Source organism: Rutidosis leptorrhynchoides, chromosome 4 (genome assembly GCF_046630445.1).
Source record: "Rutidosis leptorrhynchoides isolate AG116_Rl617_1_P2 chromosome 4, CSIRO_AGI_Rlap_v1, whole genome shotgun sequence".
Classification (NCBI taxonomy): domain Eukaryota; kingdom Viridiplantae; phylum Streptophyta; class Magnoliopsida; order Asterales; family Asteraceae; genus Rutidosis; species Rutidosis leptorrhynchoides.
In genome coordinates this window covers 131417229-131443681 of record NC_092336.1, presented here as the reverse complement: position 1 = coordinate 131443681, position 26453 = coordinate 131417229, and the positions used below count along the sequence as shown (strand labels likewise).

General features: G+C 30.1%; 1 protein-coding gene across 1 annotated transcript; it reads left to right on the top strand.

The window, feature by feature from the left end:
- The first annotated feature begins 9698 nt into the window (after nucleotides 1–9698).
- On the top strand, nucleotides 9699–25865 carry LOC139840164 (uncharacterized). Its single transcript, XM_071830387.1, has 3 exons — nucleotides 9699–10020; nucleotides 25284–25513; nucleotides 25587–25865. The coding sequence occupies exons 1-3, from the start codon at nucleotides 9714–9716 to the stop codon at nucleotides 25863–25865; spliced, it is 816 nt and encodes a 271-aa protein (XP_071686488.1). The 5' UTR covers nucleotides 9699–9713.
- The last annotated feature ends 588 nt before the right edge of the window (nucleotides 25866–26453 follow it).

Below are 26453 nucleotides of genomic sequence, written 5' to 3'. Positions count from 1 at the left end.
TACGTTCATTCCAATATCACTCCATATGGTCAATGTAACGTGATCACTTCAAGTTCTACTCAATTTCATCTAACGGTGCTTTATCTATGCTATCTCAAAACAAAATCTACATAATTAATCTCACGGTTTCTCGGTGTGGGTGCGTAGGTTCCGTAGGTCATGCATCAATACTTAAATGTCCCGAAATTTTCTTCAAAATGTTTGGGTTCAGGTAATTTCGTTAGGTTCCTTTCTAGAAATTCAATATGGGTCTCGTGTCGAGTTGTACGTGTAGCAAGTAGTAATACGATATGTCTTGACTCGACTCCTGTCATGACCCGGAAATTTCGGTAAAATTTAGACTCTGATAACTACGACAAGATAAGCAAATTGATATGTTGCATTAAAATGTTTTCATACATTTAATTAACCTTTAGACTTTACCCTGCGATTCACAAACATACTGCAATTTAAAACTCGAACCCGACATGATTTATATATGATTTTACCTTCTTAAACGAAGACGTTTTATGATATAATAATTTCTATTACCATAACCTCTTAATAAAATGATTTTGAATATAATTAGTTCTAGAAAACTAAATTTTATAATATTTATATTTGAAATGATAATTACTATTAAACGATGCTATTTCAAATTAAAAATTTTTTACGTATTAAGTCATTTTATTTTTATGATATAAATTTTGTATTTTTTTTAAGAAACGAAGTTAAATTAAAAATGTACAATTTGTAAAGCATAACATACAACAATGTAACTTAAATAGTTGAACTGAAATTAATTCATTTACTATTTATATGAATAGTAAATGAAACGAAATTTAATTTATTTACTATTTACAAAAATTAAGACAACCATTTTCCATGCCAATTCAATTACATATTCTGATTTTGACAAATCAAAATTCAAGTCAAGATTTAAGAAGTGTCATCAATCTTAAATTCCTACATCCTTCGAAACCATACTTTGAATTCAAAATGTTATTCATAAAATCGTGGAGAATATTATTCGTATCTTTCATAATTCGCTATGATTTCACCTCCACCATCATATACTAACGGATACAACCTGTGTTCAAACACTCCAATTCAAAATTCTTGAAAGCACTCCAGTTTACGAATCAATTCTTGGAATTTTGAAAAGCTGATGAAGCAGCAAAAACTGTAAATGACCTTAATAGTCAAAAGTTTGATGATAAAGAATAGCGTGTTGAAAAAGCTCAGAAAATGAGAAAATTTGGTACTGAAAAATGGATAGAGCAAACCATGAAGGAGGCTGTGGAAAAATCACAAAGACTAAATCTACCTTCAAAGAATCCAAATGAATCAGTATCTACTGAAGACATTAGCGAATACCTTGCTCCTGACTCTAAACCTTTACGGACAAATCTTCTTCATCATCCTTCGATATTAGAAATTCTAAGATATCATCGTATCTTTCATTATAAATATCCTTGATATTTCTGAAGATATTTTCATAATTATTCTTATCTGAAATCATTTATCTCTTCGCGCTATCAGTGTTACATTATAAAGGAAATTGTTTTAGTTTCTAAATTCTGAAAATTTCGAGTTTATAATATGAATGTTTTGAAGTAGTGTTGGGAATTGAAGCACGAGTTAGTATAATATAATGACACTTGATCAACGTGATTATATTACAGTAACTCATGCTGAGTTTCTAATGAAACATGACGATTCACAGACCATACCATCATCATGTACCATGTTACACGACTCTTACATTCTATCTAATCTTTAAACATATCAAGAACATATTCTCTTAATAGTTCTATCTTTTCCCTTGAATTCTGGTAATTTGACAAATCAAGATCGTGCCGTTACAATTTCTTTCTTAGAACATTAACTATGTTCATTTCGAAATTCATATCTACGAATTCTGGACCATTATTCGCTTGACTTGAAGTTGGGAAGGAAAAACAAAAACATGTAGCTTCAGAATATAAATAAGAATATGAGCGAAAATAAATTACAAACCGTGTATATCGATGCGTATAGCAATATAAAGACACGGGAGAACTAAAAATACTATAAACCCAAGAGCATAGTATAAGTAAACAGATTCCTCCGGTGGTAGATGAAAAAGAAGAATGACAGATACGGAAGTTAGGAGTATATCATGAATCAGAACTGGATGAAGCATAATGATGAATGCTTTAAAGTATAAAATGGGAAAGAAAGTATAGGAGATGAGAGTGTGGAAATAAGGAAATGAATATGATGGATTTATAGTAAAATATCCGACAAAGAAATCGAAACATATTATCGCATTTAACCAAAGAGAATCCTAATTTCCTTAATTACCGAAGAATCAAATCTTATTACGAAGACTTCCTCTAAACCCTTGAATTCCGGAAATCAACCGTGATTATGTCACCGGTTAAGACGATCCTGCATTTACTCATTTCACTCTTTTGTGATAGCTTCACTCGTACTCTTCACATAAACAAATTGTTTTATCATTATTACTCACTGATGATAAAACTCTAATTTCCAACTCGTATGAGTCATGAAAACATACTTATTGTCAGCCATGACGATCCCAATCAAATTTCGGGACGAAATTTCTTTTAACGGGTAGGTACTGTCATGACCCGAAAATTTCGGTCAAATTTAAACTCTGATAACTCCGACAAGATAAGCAAATTGATATGTTGCATTAAAATATTTTCATACATTTAATTAACCTTTAGACTTTACCCTGTGATTCACGAACATACTGTAATTTAAAATTCGAACCCGTCATGATTTATATATGATTTTACCTTCTTAAACAAAGACGTTTTATGATATAATAATTTCTGTTACTATAACCTCTTAATAAAATAATTTTGAATATAATTAGTTCTAGAAAACTAAATTTTATAATATTTATATATTAAATGATAATTACTATTAAACGATGCTATTTCAAATTTAAAATTTTTTTACGTATTAATTCGTTTTATTTTTATGATATAATTTTTGTATTTTTTTAAGAAACGAAGTTAAATTAAAAATGTACAATTTGTAAATCACAACGTACAACAATGTAACTTAAATAGTTGACCGAAATTAATTCATTTACTATTCATATGAATAGTAAATGAAACGAAATTAATTAATTTACTATTCAAATAAAAACGACATGATAGAAATTATTAATTATAAGTTACATAATATACCCCTGAAGTATTTAATAAATACGACTTTTTAAAAATTTACGATTCAAATTTGATTCTAAATTTATTATTATATTATTATATTTTATTTCAATATTATTATATTATTATATTCATTATATTATTATATTAAAATTTATATTATATTATATATCTTTGTCCAGTCAAAAACTAGAAAAACACATATTACGCTTATAAACTTTATAAACGAGCTTTTTTACAACTAATTTTATATAGCTTAAGATCAAAACAGATATATATATATATATATATATATATATATATATATATATATATATATATATATATATATTCAAATATAAAAAGTGAAATTTTTACTCATACTTTTACCCGTCAATTATTAGCAACAGAGTACAAAATACCGGTCCGTGAAAACTGTCGGCAGAAATTGACAAAATGAATTTCACACGTTTTTTTATTATTATTATATTATTACTTTATTATATTATTATATTATATTTATATTATTATATTATTATATTTTATTTCAAAATAGTTATATTATTATTTTATTAATCTATATATATGAATGATCGATTTCTCATTCTGGCACATTCAATTTTTACTCTGCATTTTATCATTAGTATTTATATTATTATTATTATTATTATTATTATTATTATTATTATTATTATTATTATTATTATTATTATTATTACACTTATTATCAATCTTATTATTATTATTATTATTAAGTAGTATTATTATTAGTATTATACATAAAATACTACGACGGAGGTATGTTCGGGTGATTTCAAAACGGGTTTTTCAAATGGTTTAAAGCTAAGGAATTCATGGGTATTAAATAAGGAGTTTATGGGTAGTGATAGGGGTATTGTTCATGATTCAAAGGCCAACCTTGCATTTATTATCTCCGTTGCGTCTGCATACTTTTCCTGTGGATCCATATCTAAGATTCGCGTTCACCGGTTCAATAACCAATGACTAAACGTTACCGAGCTAAAGGGAATCTTTGTGTCGTTATGTCACCCACATATATATAAAGTTTAAGTACTCGTGTCTAGTATGTAAAACATAAAAGCGCATGTATTCTCAGTCTCAAAAATAGTTAAAGTAAAAGGGAGCTATAACTCACAGTGAATGTGCAGTAAAAGTCGCTATGAAAAGTATGCAAGTAGTAAGTCGGTCCGAAAGGTCCTCAACCTAAGTCAAAGGTTACTAGGTCAGTAAATTGTCCCCAAAAGTTTAAAAGTAAATAAGTTAAGTCTTAAGTATCATCATCATCATCATCATTCGTAAAAGATAAAGTAAGTTTTCAACAAGAATAGAGATCAAAACAAAAGGCTGACTTCACACAGCTGTTACGACCTCTATACAAATTGAAAAGACACATCGTTATAGCTGTTAGTGGCCAAGGCTCCGTATGTGAGTCCTTGTACCGCTGTCCAATTTTCAGATCCTAACTCGATGTCGTTTGACCGTGGCGACGGTTCAAGCGCGAGTAGGTCAGAATTTACAGCACGTCGTTACAAAGGCGTAGTGATTTTCGGAAGGCTATAAATCCTAAACCGTATATCGGATTTAGGAGAGTCTTAAACGAAAAGTCATCTACTCGAATCGAACTATCTAAAAATCAGTTTGACAGAAGTCCCAGGTGTCTGATCAGACCCCGAAAAATAGAAAACAAGTGCTTCGGTGGGTTTCTTTGTGCTTGATGCTCATCACGGTTCTCATCCTTGATGCGTTTAAGCTTCAAGTGTATAACTCTTTGATGTTTTAGCATCATTATGACCAAGTTTTAACCATAAACACACAACTAAAAGTAAAAGCTAACTTTTTACAAGTTTTGAACATCAATTTTGTCTCTTTATTGTATAAACATAATAAAGCTTCAACCTTTGTCTTTTTGATACAAGTTTATGCATCTTCGTCATATGAGATGATGAAGACTTGATTTTTATCATCATAAAAATCATAAAAGGTTCCAAGTAAGTGAGATCTATAATAATAACTTAGATCTCAAGTGTTAAGAAACCCTAAGCTAGAAAGCTTGGATTTTTACAAGATTAATGAGACCATAAGCTAGAAAGCTAAGATCTAGTAAAAGTAATGAAATCATAAACTAAAAAGCTTAGATCTTCAACAAAATAATGAAACGCTAAGCTAGAAAGCTTGGATCTTTAATGTTCTTGAAGATCCTTAAAGCAAAAAGCTAGATCTACAAGTTACATGAAGATCATAAACACAAGTTTTGATCTTTTAACAAAATAAAGTGATCTTAAGCTTCAAAACTTAGATCCAACAAAGTAATGAAGATTTAAAGCTAAAAAGCTTGAATCTTTCATGTTTTGAAGGATTCAAATTAAAGTTTGAATCTACAAGATATAACAAGATCAAAAAGCTAAAAAGCTTGATCTTATAATGATGATGATGATGATGATGATGATGATGATGTCGTGTATAAGAAGAAAAGAAGAAGAAGAAAATTTAAAACTTACAATTTTAGTGTGAGAAAGACTAGAGAGAAAATTTAAGAGTAAGTGTGTGTAAAATGAGAATGAAATCAAGTGTGAAATGGAAGGAATAAGGCTTGAATTTATAGTGGTGGAGGGGTGATGGGTGTCTCCAAAACCGTAGCCTCATGGGGGGGACAAGGGGGGACAACTTTTGCTTTTTGCATGGTGGTGGTCTAAAGGTGGTGCTTATTGTTGGGATCCCATACAACATTTGTAGTAATGGTTAACAAAAATGCTAGTATGTTGGCTCTTCTTAATGGGTTTTTGTCCTACATATTAATGGATCATAAATCCATTAAAATTGGGCTAACTTAAAAGTCCATTAGCTAGAGTAGGGTGGGCTTAAGTCCAATAAGGTAGAAAGTCCAACAAGACTAACTAATGTGCATTAGTAAATTACTAAGCGTAATTAAGCAACCATTAAGCCAAGTAATTGTTATTAGAAAATAACAATTAGTATTACGTAGTCATAATATTCCAATTACGACAAAAGTTAAACGTGTACCAAGTACGTAGCTCGTTCAAAACGACAAGTGACACTAACGGTCATAAAAGCATTCGGGGATCAAGTTAAGTGATTAAGCACTTAATAACACGCTGTAAGGTATTAACGAAAGTAATTATCATGAAGTAAGATCCCAGAGCATAAACTAGCTCAGTACGCACATATACGCAGATTCGTGAAAGTATAGAGCACAAAAATATAAGTCGAAAAAGTCGGTCGTTACACAACATACGCTCGAAAAACACGATAATTGTTATATATTACTTCTTTGATCGTTTTCCCGCCAAAATAAAAATATTTATCACAAAGTATCTTTATTAAATGTTCATATTTTCATCCAATCTATAATGTTCGTGAACAAAGTTTTTTCAAAAAACGAAAAAAATTTTTACTACCCCCCGCTTCTCCCCGATTGGTTACTTCCCCCTTGATCCTACCACTATATATATATATATATATATATATATATATATATATATATATATATATATATATATATATATATATATATATATATATATATATTTGTTGTCATAATTTTTATGTTTTACTTATTTATTTACTCAGTAATTTAACAATAACCCTATAATATGTTATTAACATACTGTGTCGTATATAGCGATTATTAGGGGTGTTCACGGTCCGGTTTGGACTAAATTTCAAACCAAACCGGCATTCACGTTTTCAACATATATCAAACCAAACCAAACCAAGAAAATCGTCTTTCTGGATGGTTTGGTCCGGTTTGGCCCGGTCCGGTTTGGCCGGTTTAACGGTTTTGACTTCTTTTTTTCTTTCTTTATTTTATTCCCCGATAATAGAATAATAGAATATAAGGGTGCATATCTTTTGGATCAAGCATACATAGTCGCAAAAGTGTGTGTCAAATTGTGGTCACAAGAGCTATTAAATGAGGATGATATCCATCAGCTTCTGTTATTAGTTTCCTCTCATTTTCCATATATTGCAAGTTGTTTGTCAAATTGTAACAGTTTCAATGCAGCAGGTAGTTGATTATCGAATACGATGTACACTTTGTCACCACCTTGTCGTCTGTCAACCCAAAATAAGAAAAAGGTAATAGATAGTTACCACCTGCTGCTATAATAATACTAACATCATATCAAATATGTTTACATAGAGAGAATACATACATGCAATCAAGATGTTCTTTAAATGTTTTATCAAAAGCACGACATATTTCAATTCCATAATCATATACAACTTTCCCTACAATAAGAAAGCAAAGACAAATACAGAATGAAGTTAACATGGTGTGCACGGTCCGATCCGGTTTAACCGGCCGGTGGCCTAATGAAACCGCAAACCGGACCGAGTTTCGCGGTTTGGAGATCTTAAAACCGGCGACTGGACCGCTAATATCCAAAACTGGACCGAACCAATAAATCGGTCCGGTCAGGCCGATTTTCGCGGTTTGACGGTTTTGTGAACACCCCTAGCGATTATCATTGACTATTGTTTAATACTTATTTTTTCTAAACTTTTGAAACAACTAAATTACGTGAATTTGATTGGTTAAATTATAAAAATAAATTATGCAGATTTAATAGTTTAACTGAGTTTTTTTAATTTTTTAAGCACATTACGGGTAAAATATTTAAAGAGAAATATACAGTTTTGTATAATGATAATCATCCCGTCAGTCGAAAAAAATTTATGTCTCTTACACAAGCACTTAAATGTTTCTTGTTATTATTAATGTTTATTATTAATTTTACTTTTTTATTGTTATTATTTTTAATGTTTATTAATAAAGCACTATCGTAACATTTACATATCAAACATCCTTCTGTAAAATATCGTAGAGCGCACCGAAGCGCGCACCTCCTATTTCTAGTTGATAATATCCGGTGATGGTTCGTGATCCAGTAGTCCAGGGGTGGTACGGTGGTCCAACGGTGGTCCGGGAGTAGTGCAGTGGTTCGGTGGTAGTCCGATGGTGGTCTGTTGGTAGTCCGGCGGTCGGCGGTCCGGGGTGGTCTGGCGGTCTGGGGTGGTTCGATAGTCCGGTGGAGGTCCATTGGCCCGGTGGTGGTTTGGGGTGGTCTGGTGGTTATCCCTTGGTCTAGTACTTGTTTGGTGGTGGTCCGGGGATGGTCCGGCAACAAATCATCATCAATTCAATCAATTAATCAATGGTTGATCAATTCAATCAATCAATCAATGATAATCTCTACATGAATATGACATAATTGTGGCTTTTTGTAGGCGTAAGAGATATTATGAATTTTAAAATAGGTAATAATTCAAATGAATAGTTTAATACGACAATCAAACCCTTCAAAATTGAATGCCCTTGCCTTCGAAACCACGTCCCACCCTTGCACTACTATAACCCCCCCCCCCCACCCACCCCCACCCCCACCCCCACCCCTAGTATCATTTTCCTAATTGGTGTTATGACTCCATACTGAGAGCTATATTGTGAGTGTTCGAGTTTTTATCGTCATTGAAAGTGAGACAAATACTCTCTATATATAGAGTATGAAAGGTTACACCTTTTGTTTAAAAGGTACCATGAATGGTTACATCTTTTGAATAAAAGGTGTCCATGAATGGTTATAACTTTCAATGAAAAGGTGTCCATGAATGCTTACACCATTCCATGAAAGCTTACACCATTTCATTAGAGTTTATATCATTTCATAATTAGTCATGTCTTTTGGCCAAAAAAGACACCAACTGACAAACACAACCTTTCAATTAGATGACTCTAGTTAACTTAAACAAGCGTGTATTTCACACTCTCCTAACTTGTTATAAAGCTTAACTCGAAATCATTTGTCTCAAGTAAATCACATTATCACACAAAATGACCGATGACACTAAAATCACCAATATCAACAATTTAAAGGGCCTAGACGAAAATAAAAATGGGCCCACATATACGTTAAATTTTTTTACTACGCATAAAAAAAATAATACTCTAATTTATCTATTTATTTACTTACATTGTATTTAACTATCAAAAACAAGATATTTTAACGATAATTGACAATTTTTTTATTTAATTTAATTAAATATATTGAGAAAAATATTTACATATTCAAAATTTTGAGCACTTCTAAATTTTTAGTCCATAGACGGCTGTCTATCTTATCTATGCTCGAAGACATCTCTGTTAGATTTTGAACTCAAGTATCAGTATGTAAATATGTTACCTTTTCTTAAGCAAACGCAAACTGTTGATTTGGTGTTTTTATAGATTTTTTTGTAAAACACTTATGATCAGCCGAGATCATCCAATGCATGTGATTATTGACTTTTATGTAACGTCTAATCCCTCTCCCTAGCTAATTACAATTGTTGCGGTCCCAACGATTAACAAATGGCCAACGACTTTCCTTAACTAATTATATATGTTGCGGTCCCAACGATAATATAAATACAGTATTAGTTTATTTAGCATTCGAAATACTAGTTATAACAACTAAAACAGTAATGGCAAAATCATCATTTCCAAAGTATGATCATGAATCAAGTGGAGACATTAAAGACAAAGTTGTGATGGTTACTGGTGCATCCTCAGGTCTTGGTTGGGACATTTGTATCGACTTAGCCAGATATGATTGTAGGATCATTGCAGCTGCACGTCGAACACACAACCTCAAAGTCTTATGTGACAGAATTAACAATTTGGATAGGTCAGATGGTCCAGCAAACCAAACTGAAGCTGGGAACAATAATAACGTTCGAGCAGTTGCAGTTCAACTTGATGTTAGCGCTGATGGTCCTACTATTGAAGCACGTGTTAAAAAGGCTTGGGACGCTTTTGGCCGTATTGATGTGTTGATCAACAATGCTGGAATTACAGGTAACTCACATTCATTATGTTTGTTTGACATAGTAGTTTCTAGTAGCGCGCTTAAGCTTATTATGTTTACAAGCTCCATTTTTAGCATTGTTTGGTAGTCAAATATTAAGAGGTTAATGAAAAATAAGCTCTGAAAAATAAACAACCTGAAGTAGATTTTAAAAACCCCACAAAGAGTGGTGGCTTAATAATAAGACTTGATATCTAAAGGTGAATATTCCTAGAGTTCTCGTGCTCGAAAATAATATACCCCTTTGTGGCCAAGAAGGTTCATCCACGACGACTTCAGGCTACTCACAAAGTGTGTGGTTGCCCTGAAATCAGTCGGCTCGCAAAGTGCGTAAGGTTAATTGGAAAGAAAAAAAAGTAGCTTAAGAAATAAACTAGTCCGGACCGGCCCGCGCGATGCGGCGGGGGCTTTCGGCCGGCGTATTCATATTTAACGCAGTTTTATTTACAGAAGGGAAAACGGGTCATCTGTTATGCGTCGTTATTGGTGTCGTCGTCTTTAGTTTTTTTTTTTAAATATGTCTGGTTCGAACGTAGTTAGTTTCGTTTTGTTGATAAAATTATTTCGAGCCTAATGGTGTTGGCGAAAAAATTTAACTCGTGGCGAGCAGGAAGATACGGGCTGTCGTTGTGTGTAGCGTTTTTTTAAAAAGTATCCGTTTCGAACGTAGTTAGTATCGTTTTGTTCATAAAATTATTTCGAGTCTGACGCTGCAGTCGAAAAAATTTAACTCGTGCCGAGCGGGAAGATACGGGTTGTCGTTGTTTGTCGTTGTTTAGCGTTTTTTTGAGAAGTGTTCGTTTCGCATATAGTAAGTCCCGTTGGGTTCGTAAGATTTTTCCAAGTTGAACGGTGGTCTCTGAAAACTTTAACTCGCACCCAGCGAGAAGATAGGGCCCGTTATAAATTCGGGTGGAATTAGTTTCTTATATTTTAATTAAATTATATATTTACACTTTTTACCCCTAAAAAGTGTAAACTTGAGGGACCATTGTAGAAATATAGGCGAAGTTGAGAGACCGTTTGTAATATGAGCGCGAACTCAAAACTACAATCGGATATAACTTAAGCTACAACATTTACCACCACATTTACCACCACATTTATAAATTCGGGTGGAATTAGTTTCTTATATTTTAATTAAATTATATATTTACACTTTTTACTCCTAAAAAGTGTAAACTTGAGGGACCATTGTGGAAATATAGGCGAAGTTGAGGGATCGTTTGTAATCTGAGAGCGAACTCAAAACTACAATCGAATATAACTTAAGCTACAACATTTACCACCACATCTATAGTTTCTATTAAAATCCTATAATGATGATGTCATTATTAAGCTATTTTTTTTGTTAAGAAAAAATCAAAAATAAAAAAAAAATCTAAGCCATCTTGATATTGTCATTAATATTAATTAAATATTTTATTATTTATTTAAAAATTTTATCATATATACCTTTCTTAACTTTAATAATAACATATTTATCCACTTAAATATGATTATATCATATGAGCTCATTTTAAACATATAAACTCATCATATTTACTCATTTATTCAATCTTAATGTGATATGTCTTTATGCCCTAATTTTTTTAGCGACAATTATTCATGCTTTCTTTTTTTCTTCTTCTCCGAATTATGTATTATGATGTTAACTATCATAATCGATACATGTTAATCATCTAATTCTCCTCAACGGTATAAAGCTATTATAAGGTGAGAATACATACCGTGATCATATAACAACCATCATATTTCCATACCTGAATTGACTAATTTGACTATAGGGTTGTTATCCATACGTAATATATAATTAAATTTGACATTGATCAAATATTTATTTTTAGTCGACACTTTTTGTTAACTAAAGTTTACACTAATTATATAAAATAACTTTAGTTAATATTAATATTAATATTAATGCATATTATATTTAAAACTATATGAAACATAATTATTAATTAAATGATAAGTTATTTTAATCATTATATATATATTTTTAGCTTATAAAAAAAAGAGATTTTTTTATAAATTAAATAATGAGCCCATGAATTTTGACTAAATATTTTCAAAAACAAAAATTTATTAAAAACATTTTTAACATGTTTTTATTTTTTGTCAAAATTGGCACCTTTATTTTATTTATATTTTTTCTTTTCACCAACCATTTTTTTTTCCTATAAATACCCACTTCCATTTCATAAAAACTTGTATCAAATCTTTAGAAAAACTCTCTAACAAACTTGAGAAAGTACTTGAGGTATTTTCAATATTTTTTTTATCGAATTGCTTTTATTTTTTTGTATATTCTTTAAAAATTCGAATTTAATATACATAAATAATTTTTACATGTTATAATTATTATTATAAGTATTATGATGTTTAAAAATAATTTTGATAATTTATGGAATATTATTTGTAATTAAATACGAATTATGTAGTATTTAAACATAAAAACAATATAAAATTCGTAATAATATATTAAACAGTAATAAAAATAATTATAATTTTTTTTGAGATTATTATACTTTTATAAACAAGAAAAAATTATAAAAATTAAATAAATGGGAAGATTAGTATTTAAAAAGAATTTACTTTTGCATTATTCTAAACCGAGAGAAATAATAAAGAAAATACAAAATAAATACAAATGTGTATTAAATATTTTTATAAAATTTTTATATGATTAGTAGCATCACTAGATACTTTAAAAAAATATAAAAATTAATTTTAAATTATTTTTCCTATTTATTTAATTATAGGCCGATTACAATGGTTAAATAATTAGAAAACATTAAATAAATAATATTTTGATATAAAATTTGATTTAATAATTTTTATAACATTTTTACATAATATAGAACCTGTAAAAAATATAAAATTATTTATTTAGGTCGATTTAATATTTATTACCTAATTAAATTTGATTAATATAAACCGAGTATATATATAAAGAAAAGTGGGAAATAAATACAAAAACTTGATAAAATTATTTTTATAAAATATCTTACTGAATTGTATAATTAACTAAGTTTATAAAAATTATAAATATAATATTTAATGAATTAATATTCGAATTAACATATATTAGTATGATTTTCGATTAACATAAGTATATTACATATACTAAATTAATATTATTATTATAACTTACGGTTAATAACTAACTATACTATATAATAAAGTATAATGCTTATAATGTAAGTTAATAACAATACATTATTAATAAACACTTATTTTATAACTATACTAATTTAATAATAATAACTTATAGTATATAATATAAGATAATCAAATTGTTAATACATTAATAAATATAATATAACATATATAATAACATATAAACCTAAAGTGAAGGTTAATCAAAGATAATGTACAATTCATGTGAACTTCATCGCTACTCACGATCGTAAGTGAATGATGTCTAGGTTGCTATTTATGGGTAAGCTTGTGGATCTCGAATGCCATGACTTAGATTCTGGTCAAGAGTCCTGGGCCCCCGGTTACATCTGGTCATTCCTGACTTATTTGATAGCAACGAAATTTGAGTAAAGTTATACAACGTCTTGCTAAAGATTAACCCGAACTTTCTAAAATTGGAAAATTACTATAAGTGGAAACTTTTCATAAATAGTAACCTTCTGAAAATGGAAATTCTTTAGTGAACCATTACTATCAATATAGTACTATACACTATTGTCTGTTAGGCAATGTCTGATCATACGTTCTATCTCTAGGTTGAGATCTCGGTCACGTCCTTCCGTTCAATTCTTTCGTGGAATACTCTTTTGTGCTACTAAGGTGATTTTCATAGCCCCACTTTTACTGTTTACTTAAGTATTTATAACTTTTGGGGTGAGACACATGCTTGCTTTATTACTGTTTTACACTTAGACACAAGTACTAAATTGTTAACTATGCTGTCATGCTTTGATTCATGCTAAATCTCTACCGTAATATCGTCAATTGCTACGTTTAAATGCAAACTTAATTATTGTGAGTAGGCCTATTGAGAGTAACGTCTCTAACCATTCGACCGTTGGTCTTTGGTTACATAATAATGATTCCACGACACTGACAGTACAAGGTGTCATAGGGTAAACTTGTTTAGTAGCGATATTACAAAATGCAGCAACACTTTTAGATTGATATTTCTATATCAATCAACTTTAAACTAAATCTTGTGGTCTAAAACTTTGGATATTATTTATAAACCTGTGAATTTCACTCAACCTTTTTGGTTGACACTTTAAACATGTTTTGTCTCAGGTGATGATTGAGCTAGCTGTTTGCAACTTTGTAATGATAGATTTGATGCTTGCATGGAGTCCACATCGCATATTATATTTTAGTTCATAAACATTTATTTTACGTTTTAATAATAATGTAAACATGTATTACTGCTTTCGCTGTTTTATTAACAAATGTTTTATTTAAAAAGTCTCATATAGAGTTGTTCTCGTTTATACAACTGTGTTATGATATGATTGGTCACAATTACCCTGGTCCATTTTGGGGGGTGTGACAGATTGGTATCAGAGCAGACTGTTGTAGAGAACCAGGATTGCATTTTAAGTGTGCCTTATACAATTAGGTACCTTAGCAATGTAGGACTACAACTTCCTTTGACTATAGTGCCTTTAATTGTTGCCTTTAACTGTTAAATGCTACACTATACTTTATAAACTTTACTTATCTTAGAATGCCGAGCCAATCTAAGAACTCTGCTCATTCTCCTAAGTACTATTCAATTCCGCCACCACATTTAAATGCGACACCGTTCTCGACATTTCTATGTCATCTATCATGGTTTTGTGTATTACATATGTATTACATGAAATATTATCCATGATTTTTGAAACTCCAATATTTGTTACTATTTATACTCAAACGTATATAACCTCCTTGTTATACCACGTACCTATATGTTTTATGCCTTTATGCATCGGTTTACGAACCGGAAAATGTCATTGAGTTATCGAGAATCTCAAAGATATTATAATGTCATCACTACTCATATTCGTTACTTTTAAATCTTTGTTTTCTCGTTATTTTTTATCATTGAATTTTCTTGACGGATGGTGTCTACGAAACTCTAGAATGGAAGGGTTTGGATTACCAATTTAAAGGATCCTATAGCTCAAGCCCTAGACCTGAATAGGCCATTACGAATTGAAAGTCTTTAATCATTATCTGATTACATACTTATCATTTTTAATCTAGACACGTCATACTGCAATTATTGCATAAATGGAGTATAGACAAATCATATCTTATCATATCTATCCCAATAGACTTTGTCTAACACTTTTCCTAAATTTCCTCCGTAAATTACGAAAATCTTTTTCTATATATACGTATTCAAGGAGACGAATATATGATTCAATATTCAACACCCATTTCATATCAAACCTTATTCCAAACACATAATATGGATTTCTCACCTGATTCCTCAAGTTCCTCTAGCTCCGAAGATAGCGTGATGGGAGCACACCCACCGATCAATTACCGAGATTTCTTCAGAAAATGGGGATGGGTTCGCGAAATACTCACCCTATGGAGAAATGAAGAAAGTACTCCTTATCACGAGCCAAACTTACCACCAAACGTCGGAGTACTCGATCCGCTTACCGGAGAACCTGTTCGCAATACCACTTTCACTCTTTTCACAAGGATTTTCCGCCTCGAAGGTCGACTCGATGTAACCCAAGACAGTATTCTTCCTCTACTCCCGAATTCTAACCAGATAGGGTTATTAGAAGAAGTTAGAAGACTTCAAACTAAATATCAAGAATTGACAAACCTTACGGAGGAATGGGTAGAACAAATCCATAGACTCGAGCAAAAAGTAGAAACCCTGGAGAAAACAGTGCACGATTTGGAAGCTAGGCTCACACCTACTACCCAAGTACCACAAGCAACACCAGCAACATAACCAGCACCACTAGTACCAACAATACCACCAACATCACCAACACCATAAGCATTGTAAGAACCATCTGCATCACCACCAACAGCATCAGCATCACCAACAACAACATCTGCATTTCACGCCTCAACATCACACTCAGTACCTCGGATTTGAACATCATACGCCCCATAGATACCAAGGAATATTAGTAATAATGAGTTGAGATGTATTGACTCATTCTTCCTGAAGAATTATATATGTATACTTTATATATATATATATATATATATATATATATATATATATATATATATATATATATATATATATATATATATATATATATGGTTTGAAACAATAATAAATCTTTTTGTGCTAAGCTATTACGTGTAAATCTTAACTAGTATGTACTACTTGGTTAATTCATATCACTAATATGCTATAATGTACATCCTTCGTTAATGACTTAATGATCGTTAATTACTGCTTCAGTACAATAAACTCCATTTCATAATAAATCAAGTGTATCATTCAAATACATGTCTGATTTTACACTTCCATTTTCGATGTACTCGAAACTTTTTAGAAAACATTATTTGTGTCTTGTGAATTTCACAAGAATTCCACGAGCACCAACATCATATACCGAGGTATATCAATAACAATGAACGATGAAGTATTGATTCATAACTCCATTAAAGAAATATTCCGCGATGATTATGTAATCTCTCAAGTTTTGAAGATTATTTATTCTTGTTCCAACCGCAAATCAAATGATTTTAATATTATATTAACTCATTAAATCTATATTATATTTGAAGAATACATATATGAACGTATATCTCTATAAAGATTGTAATTAAAGTTCTTTTGTACAAACTGTTAATTGTGAAAATATTTTAACGGGTAGGTAATACCCGAGAAATATTTATATCTCACATTAATATGTTGCATTGTACATTCTTCAATTCTGATTCAATAATTAGTAACTATACTACTTACGTTCACAAGATATATGTATCCGTTCACTAAAGAACAACCATTTTTGTACAAATTCAATTACATATTCTAATTTTGACATATCAGAATCCAAGTAAAGCTTTAGCAGGTGTTATCTTCCTAAAGATTACTAAATTCATATATATATTCATTCGTATTTTGTGATGAATTATCACGTCAAACCATCAAAATTAGAACCATTGATGGTTACATCCTACGCTTAAACACTTCAAATTCAAAATTCTTGAAAACACCTCGGATTGATAATCAATGATTCAGATTCGTAAACCTTGAGAATGCTGACGAAGCAGCAAAAGCTATAGGTGGTCTTAATGGCCAAAAGTTTGATGATAAAGAATGACATATTGAAAAAGCTCAGATTTAGAACTGAAAAACGGATTGAGCTAACCATGAAGGAGACCATGGACAAATCACAAGGACTAAACCTGTAATCAAAGAATCTAGATGATTTGAATTCTGATGAAAACCACAAAAGATCTCCTTACGCATTCTAAATCCTTACAGAAGAATTTTCCTCATTAGCATTGGATCTTAGAAAATTCTAAGATATCATCGTATCTTTCGTTATAAATATCCTCTATATTTCTGAAGATACCTTCATAACTATTCTTGTCCGAAATTATTTATCACTTCGCACTATCTGCGTTACATAATAAAGGAAACTGTTTTAGTTTCTATATTTCTATAACATACAAGTTTAAATTTTAAATGATTTGAGGTAGTGTTGGGAATTGAAGCATGAGTTAGTATAATATAATGACGTCAGGCCAACGTGATTATATTAAAGTAAGTCATGCTAAATTTTTAATGGAAGATGAGGATTCATAGACTTTATAATCATCATTTGCCATGTTACATGACTTTTACATTCTACTTAACCTCTGAACATATCAAGAACATATATTCTTTATAGTTCTATCCTTAGTAATTCTAGTAATTTGACAAATCAAATCGTGCTATTACCTTTCCTTCTGCTTTGTATATTATGATCATTCGAAACTCCATACCTACGAATTCTAGACCATTATTCGCTTGACTTGAATTCGGGAAGGAAAAACAAGATCATAGAGCTCCGACATATAAGGGAAAATATAAAGCCCGATAACAACACGGAAATTACAAACCGTGTATATCAATGCGTATAGCAACATAAAGACACGGGAGACTTAAAAACACTATAACCCCAAGGTAATTGTAGAAGTAAACAGATTCCTCTAGGGTAAATGAAAAAGAAGAATGACAGAAACGATAGTCAGAAAAATATCCAGGATAAGAACTGGATGGAGCATTTTCACAATCTTTGGAAGTATGAATCGAGAAAGAAAGTATAGAAGTGGTGAAGATAATGAAACAGAAGAAGCTAATTTATAGCAAAATTCTAGACACAACAATCAAGGCAATTTTAATTTCCTTAATTACCGGAGAATCAAATCTTATACAGATTATAAAGATTTCCTTTAAATCCCTTGAATTCCGAAAATCACCTTTAATTATATCAAAAGTTAAGGCAAACTGATATTTCCTTATTTCAAACTTTTAAGATAACTTCATTTATACTCTTCCTATAATCGAATCATTTTATCCATATTATCCAATGTTGATAAAACAATATTTTCAACTCATATTCATCATTCTTGTTGTAAAGAATGAAAATATCTATTAAATTTCACGACTATGATTTTCATGAACTCCTCTCTATTTTGTCTACCCTAGCGTGGTGGCATAAAAGCTCAAGGTTTAAATGAGCTCGATATTATTCATAACACATTTTATATATCCAATTTACTGAAATGACTTGTATAACATCATCATTTTGAATGATCTTCGCATTAATAATAAAATGCACTTCGTAGAAGAACTTGTAGAAATTATGGTTTGTATGATTTTAATTCTTGAAACAGAACAATATTCTAACCGTTGGAATTCACGCAAGGTCCCGAGCATACCTGGGAACGTGAAAACCAAATAAAACGTAAATATCCTCTTCTATGTACGAACAACACCGATTAATGGCAACAACTAAATTTCGGGACGAAATTTCTTTTAACGGGTATGTACTATAACAGCCCTCATATTTCCATACCTGAATTGACTAATTTGACTATAGGGTTGTTATCCATACGTAATATATAATTAAATTTGACATTGATCAAATATTTATTTTTATTCGACAATTTTTGTTAACTAAAGTTTACACTAATTATATAAAATAACTTTAGTTAATATTAATATTAATGCGTATTATATTTAAAACTATATGAAACATAATTATTAATTAAATGATAAGTTATTTTAATCATTATATATATATTTTTAGCTTATAAAAAAAGAGATTTTTTTTATAAATTAAATAATGAGCCCATGAATTTTGACTAAATATTTTCAAAAACAAAAACTAATTAAAACATTTTTAACATGTTTTTATTTTTTATCAAAATTGGCACCTTTATTTTATTTATATTTTTTATTTTCACCAACCATTTTTTTCCTATAAATACCCACTTCCATTTTATAAAAACTTGTATCAAATCTTTGAAAAAACTCTCTCACAAACTTGGGAAAGTACTTGAGGTATTTTCTATATTTTTTATCGAATTGCTTTTTTTTTTTTGTATATTCTTTAAAAATTCGAATTTAATATATATAAATTATTTTTACATGTTATAATTAGTATTATAAGTATTATGATGTATAAAAATAATTTTGATAATTTATGGAATATTATTTATAATTAAATACGAATTATGTAGTATTTAAATATAAAAACAATATAAAATTCGTAATAAAATATTAAACAGTAATAAAAATAATTATATTTTTTTTTTGAGATTATTATACTTTTATAAACAAGTGAAAATTATAAAAATTAAATAAATGGGACGATTAGTATTTAAAAAGAATTTACTTTTGCATTATTCTAAACCGAGAGAAATAATAAAGAAAATACAAAATAAATACAAACGTGTATTAAATATTTTTATAAAATTTTTATATAATTATTAGCATCACTAGATACTTTAAAAAAATATAAAAATTAATTTTAAATTAATTTTCCTATTTATTTAATTATAGGCCAATTACAATGGTTAAATAATTAGAAAACATTAAATAAATAATATTTTGATTTAAAATTTGATTTAATAATTTTATAACATTTTTACATAATATAGAACCTATAAAAAATATAAAATTATTTATTTAGGTCGATTTAATATTTATTACCTAATTTAATTTGATTAATATAAACCGAGTATATATATAAAGAAAAGTGGGAAATAAATATAAAAACTTGATAAAATTATTTTTATAAAATATCCTACTGAATTGTATAATTAACTAAGTTTATAAAAATTATAAATATAATATTTAATGAATTAATATTCGAATTAACATATATTAGTATGATTTTCGATTAACATAAGTATATTACATATACTAAATTAATATTATTATTATAACTTATGGTTAATAACTAACTATACTATATAATAAAGTATAATGCTTATAATGTAAGTTAATAACAATACATTATTAATAAACACTTATTTTATAACTATACTAATTTAATAATAATAACTTATAGTATATAATATAAGATAATCAAATTGTTAATACATTAATAAATATAATATAACATATATAATAACATATAAACCTAAAGTGAAGGTTAATCAAAGATAATGTACAATTCATGTGAACTTCATCGCTACTCACGGTCGTAAGTGAATGATGTCTAGGTTGCCATTTATGGGTAAGCTTGTGGATCTCGAATGCCATGACTTAGATTCTGGTCAAGAGTCCTGGGCCCCCGGTTACATCTGGTCATTCCTGACTTATTTGATAGCAACGAAGTTTGAGTAAAGTTATACAACGTCTTGCTAAAGATTAACCCGAACTTTCTAAAATTGAAAAATTACTATAAGTGGAAACTTTTCATAAATAGTAACCTTCCGAAAATGAAAATTCTTTAGTGAACCATTACTATCAATATAGTACTATATACTATTGTCTGTTAGGCAATGTCTGATCATACGTTCTATCTCTAGGTTGAGATCTCGGTCACGTCCTTTCGTTCAATTCTTTCGTGGAATACTCTTTTGTGCTACTAAGGTGATTTTCATAGCCCTACTTTTACTGTTTACTTAACTATTTATAACTTTTGGGGTGAGACACATGCTTGCTTTATAACTGTTTTACACTTAGACACAAGTACTAAATTGTTAACTATGCTTTCATGCTTTGATTCATGCTAAATCCCTACCGTAATATCGTCAATTGCTACGTTTAAATGCAAACTTAATTATTGTGAGTAGGCCTATTGAGAGTAACGTCTCTAACCATTCGACCGTTGGTCTTTGGTTACATAATAATGATTCCACGACACTGACAGTACAAGGTGTCATAGGGTAAACTTGTTTAGTAGCGATATTACAAAATGCAGCAACACTTTTAGATTGATATTTCTATATCAATCAACTTTAAACTAAATCTTGTGGTCTAAAACTTTGGATATTATTTATAAACCTGTGAATTTCACTCAACCTTTTTGGTTGACGCTTTAAGCATGTTTTGTCTCAGATGATGATTGAGCTAGCTGTTTGCAACTTTGTGATGATAGATTTGATGCTTGCATGGAGTCCACATCGCATATTATATTTTAGTTCATAAACATTTATTTTACGTTTTAATAATAATGTAAACATGTATTACTGCTTCCGCTGTTTTATTAACAAAGGTTTTATTTAAAAAGTCTCATATAGAGTCGTTCTCGTTTATACAAGTGTGTTATGATATGATTGGTCACAATTACCCCTGGTCCATTTTGGGGGGTGTGACAGATCACTATTAGTTATCTTTATATATCTTTAGCTGACTCGAATTTTTTCTATTGTTGTTAATTTCTCTTAATTGATAGGCTACGGATACTATAAATCACGTTTCGTCAAAAAATTGATATATACATCTAACTAATTACAATTGTTTACTTATTTTGCTCACATCACCAGTAGCACTTCAGTTATTGTTTTGACCAATAATACGATGAGATAACAATACTGATTTACATAGATATACAACGATATTACTACAATAATGCAAAATGATAATGATCCACCTTTCTATTTTGGGCTGTCCCATTTCAAGTATGTACTTGATATTTCAATCAAACAGAAGAGGTTATTCTGGATAGAGAAGATTTCTGATTAGTGGAGAATGAAGTTAGTAGAATTTCATAAAACTTTATGCAAAAATTAACTGGATACTTGTAGTCGGACGGAGGGAGTATTAATATATATTATTATTATTCAAATATAGGTCTTCTTTACGGGATTAATTACGTTACATATGTATGCGAAATACATGTCTCAATAAAACGTTGTAATGTAAATTTTATGATAAGAAAAAATAATAATTGTGATCAAAATTGAAAGTAAGTGGTGGGAGAATAAATGTATTCATTTATTCTGACTAAGTTTAGTATATCAATATGTTTGTAAAAATAATGACAAGTTTTTTAGTCGGAATATGTGGTTCCACGGGTCATTAAACTATATGACGTTAGCATTTACGTTCACTTAATACATAAAACACATCGTTAAACTGTTTCATTTAAACAAACCCGTGATTCCACGGGTCATTTCACTAGTTTAGTATATAAGGCTAATAATAATTAATTAATTAATAATTAATAATAATTAATTAATTACGAGCTTATGAAATGTTTTACACTATTAATTACCCCTTATATCCTTATATATAATAATTTAATTTCTGTCCATTTATATTATATATTATATACATCTATAAACTCCACCGAATCTAGCAAACACTTTTAAAATATAAGTTACAACTTTCAAGTTAAAAATTTAAACTCCAGCTAAGAGCGCTCTAGCTATAAACTACATCATCAGCAACCAGCTACTCTTTTTCTTAAACGTGGGGTATATAATTATTGATAATAGTGGATATAGTCATATAGATATTATGTGCAAATTATCCTACAATTTGTTCACTTATACTCCCTCCGTCCCAGATTAATTGTCCAGTATTTTTTTTTGGACTGTCCCAAATTAATTGTCCACTTCTAAAAATGGAAAGTAAATTTAACAAAGTTTACAATATTATCCCTAATGAATTAATTAAATTACAAAAGATAGAGGGTTTTCTAATTAATTGATTGAGGGTAAAACTGTAAAGTTAGAAAAAAGTACAGAGAAAGTACAGTGTGATAATGACATTTCTTAAACTGTGTGTTTTTTGTCTGGGGACAATTAATCTGGGACGGAGGGAGTATAATATTTGTTGATATTGATAGTGTATTTTGTATTTAACAAACAATAAAACTTCATTATATTATATGTATTGAAAATCAAGAGTGTTTCGAGAAGGCCGGGGAAGACTGTAGGAGCGATTAAATAGTATTAATCGACCTAATTAACAATATCGAGTGCGGAAAAACTCGATATTGGGTTTTATATCAAAACAACTCAAACAACTTTGATCTATTGATTAAAAACGACTTGTAGATGTTATAGATCGACCTTGATGAGTGCTAGACCTGCAGAGAATGAAAAACACGGCTAGGGTTGTGTAAAGGTTCGTAACCCCAACAATGAACCCGAAATCAACATTATATATACTCTGCACATGTAACCCTGCGGTTGAACTTGTATCAGTATGGATGCAGTCTGCATTCGTGCGGTTACACAGACAAATTGTAAGTTAACAATAAATGCATACAATTGACTGTAATCGAAATAGAAAAGGTAACAAAACAACAAACAATTGTCCAAAGTACTTACAATGTCAATAGTACTCACGAATACATGATAATGAACTAGGGACTTACACTATGCACTAATAAAGACGGAAAGGATTGAGGGAAGAAATTAATTTGTTGATAAATGAATTTCAATTTGTTGATTTATAACATCTTTTTCTATAATTTGGTTTGCTTTTGTAATCTAAATAATATTGTACCATGACGTATGTGTATTTGGAGTAATGTAGTAACTAGTGAAACAAAAATACTGCTTTTAAAAAATGAAACAAAATTACTTGTACAAACTATTGAAGTGACTCCATATCTCGTGGTTCAAAGGCTGAAAACCTTTGGAATATTCTGAACGATTTCCCCTTTATGGGGAGTGATATGTACACAACCCTTTTTTGTTATGTACACAATCAACATGCTTTACAGTGTTGTACAGTATAATATTGTAAAGCATGTTGATTGTGTACATAACAAAAAAGAATTGTGTACATATCATCACCCTTTATAAAAATGTCAATGTGAGATGTTGCCTTTACTTATTGAGAGGAATGTGTACACATGATTGTTTGTGGCAGAGCCTCTTCGAGATTGGGCAACATGGATAACCGGTGAAGGCTCAAAATTTTTAGAAGGCCCAAATATTTGTTTGTTAATAAAACAATTGTTCATTAGTTAAGTAGACTAAATAAAAAATTGTCGAATAAATATTCGATGATAAAACAAAATGATACAATTGTCTTGCAAACTTCTGTCGTATTAATAAATTTTAGTATATTTTTTTTGTAAGTATTAAAAAATTTACATATATAAGGGTCATTTTTATATTCACCCAGGTTTTCTAAATTGTTAAGACGGTCCTAGTTTGTGATTGTTAAGTTTTGATATATAGTATTGATATTGATTTTTCCGAATAAATTGAAAAATGGCGAGTATTTATGAAATATACCGAGTACCTTTTTCTAGAGGAAGTAGCTAATTCAGGGGTTTTACTTGATTCATCAAATGAAAGAAGTGAAATTTATGTTGATGAAACTTGCACAATCGGATTTGAATAAAGGGTTAATATCCAAACGTATTTGGTCACCTAACATCCCAAGGCCTATCATCGGGTGACAGATTTGTTGGACAAAACTGATAAGCCTAGATTAACAGCTTCAGATTCGTGTTCTAGGGTGTTTGGATCGGAAACAGTAGTTATAGAAATATATGTATATGATAGATATAGTAACAGGAAGATGTATTGATTAAAGGAATAGATGATGAAGATTCAAATGCAAAATACAAGTTGTATTGAATCTAAACAACTTGTTACGGAGTACATGAATTCAATTACAAATTTTCTTGAACTCACAATTTGATTAATCAAATTATTAATTCCTTCTAAAATCTAGTCTCTAACAATGTGCTAGAGAGTGATTGGGGAAAACACATTGGAGGTGTCTCTGGGAATGAGGCTAAGACTTAGCTAATTCTAAGCGGTAAAAGTATTTATACTTCATACCTTTCTTTTTCATGTTTTAACCTTGCCTATTTAAATTATATGTACATAGGTACTATAAGAAGTTCACTCGATTTGTCTGAAGAAGACTGGGATCAAGCCTTCAAAATAAACATAAGAGGATCATGGTTGGTGTCGAAGTACGTTGGCCTTCAAATGCGTGTTCATAATCAAGGAGGATCTATAATCAACATCTCTTCTATTTCTGGTGTTAATCGTTGTCATTACCATGGAACCGTTGCATACGCTTCTTCAAAAGCAGCCTTAGATACTATGACAAAGGTAATGAAACTAATTCCTCCCCCCTATAAGTATTAATTTTAATTTGATGCAAAGTAATTAATAATCTTTACAGGTAATGGCAATGGAACTTGGACATCATAAAATTCGGGTGAACTCAATAGCTCCTGGGATCTTCAAATCTGAGATCACAGAGGAACTCTTCCAAAAAAAATGGGTTAAGAACGTGACTTTAAAAACCGTTCCGTTACAAGAATTTATCACAACTAACCCGGCCATGACGTCATTAGTTAGGTACTTAATCCATAATTCATCAAATTATGTGACAGGTAATATTTTCATTGTAGATGGAGGTTATTCCTTACCAGGTGTACCAATTTATTCAGCACTTTGAATTTACTATTTGTTAAATTATGTTATGTAACTTGTGATGATGATAGCCAATGAGGCCTTGCTTCATTGGTATCCATGTTTCATGGATTCGAGAGTGACCCAGGTTCGAGTCTAACAACTAACAACTAACCTTGCCTTTCAAAAAAAAAAAAAAAAAAAAAAAAAAAAAAAAAAAAAAAAAAAAAACTTGTGATGATGATATGTATTATGTACTGAACTTAATGGACCATTTACATACCTAAAGTCAAATTACAATAAAGATACTCGTAGCATTTATGCAAATTGATATGTGTACATTGTCACTCAGAGATGATGCAGTTTTTTTCGTTATTCATGATCTCCCCAGTTTGTCTTGTCTTTATATCTTATTCAAAATATTCTTTTTAGTCTGCATAGGTTGAATTTGTACTTGGAGTTGTCCATTTTAGTTAGTCTTCATCTGAGTCCGTACTCCAGATTCTCCATTTTATAACATAGGGGAGGCCGCGCTTTGTGTGGTGTTGCCGTGTTGGTTGGGCTACAAAGCACCACAAAAGCTGCATACAGAATTTGAGTCTCCAAAGAGTATAAATGGTTACACGCATGGGTG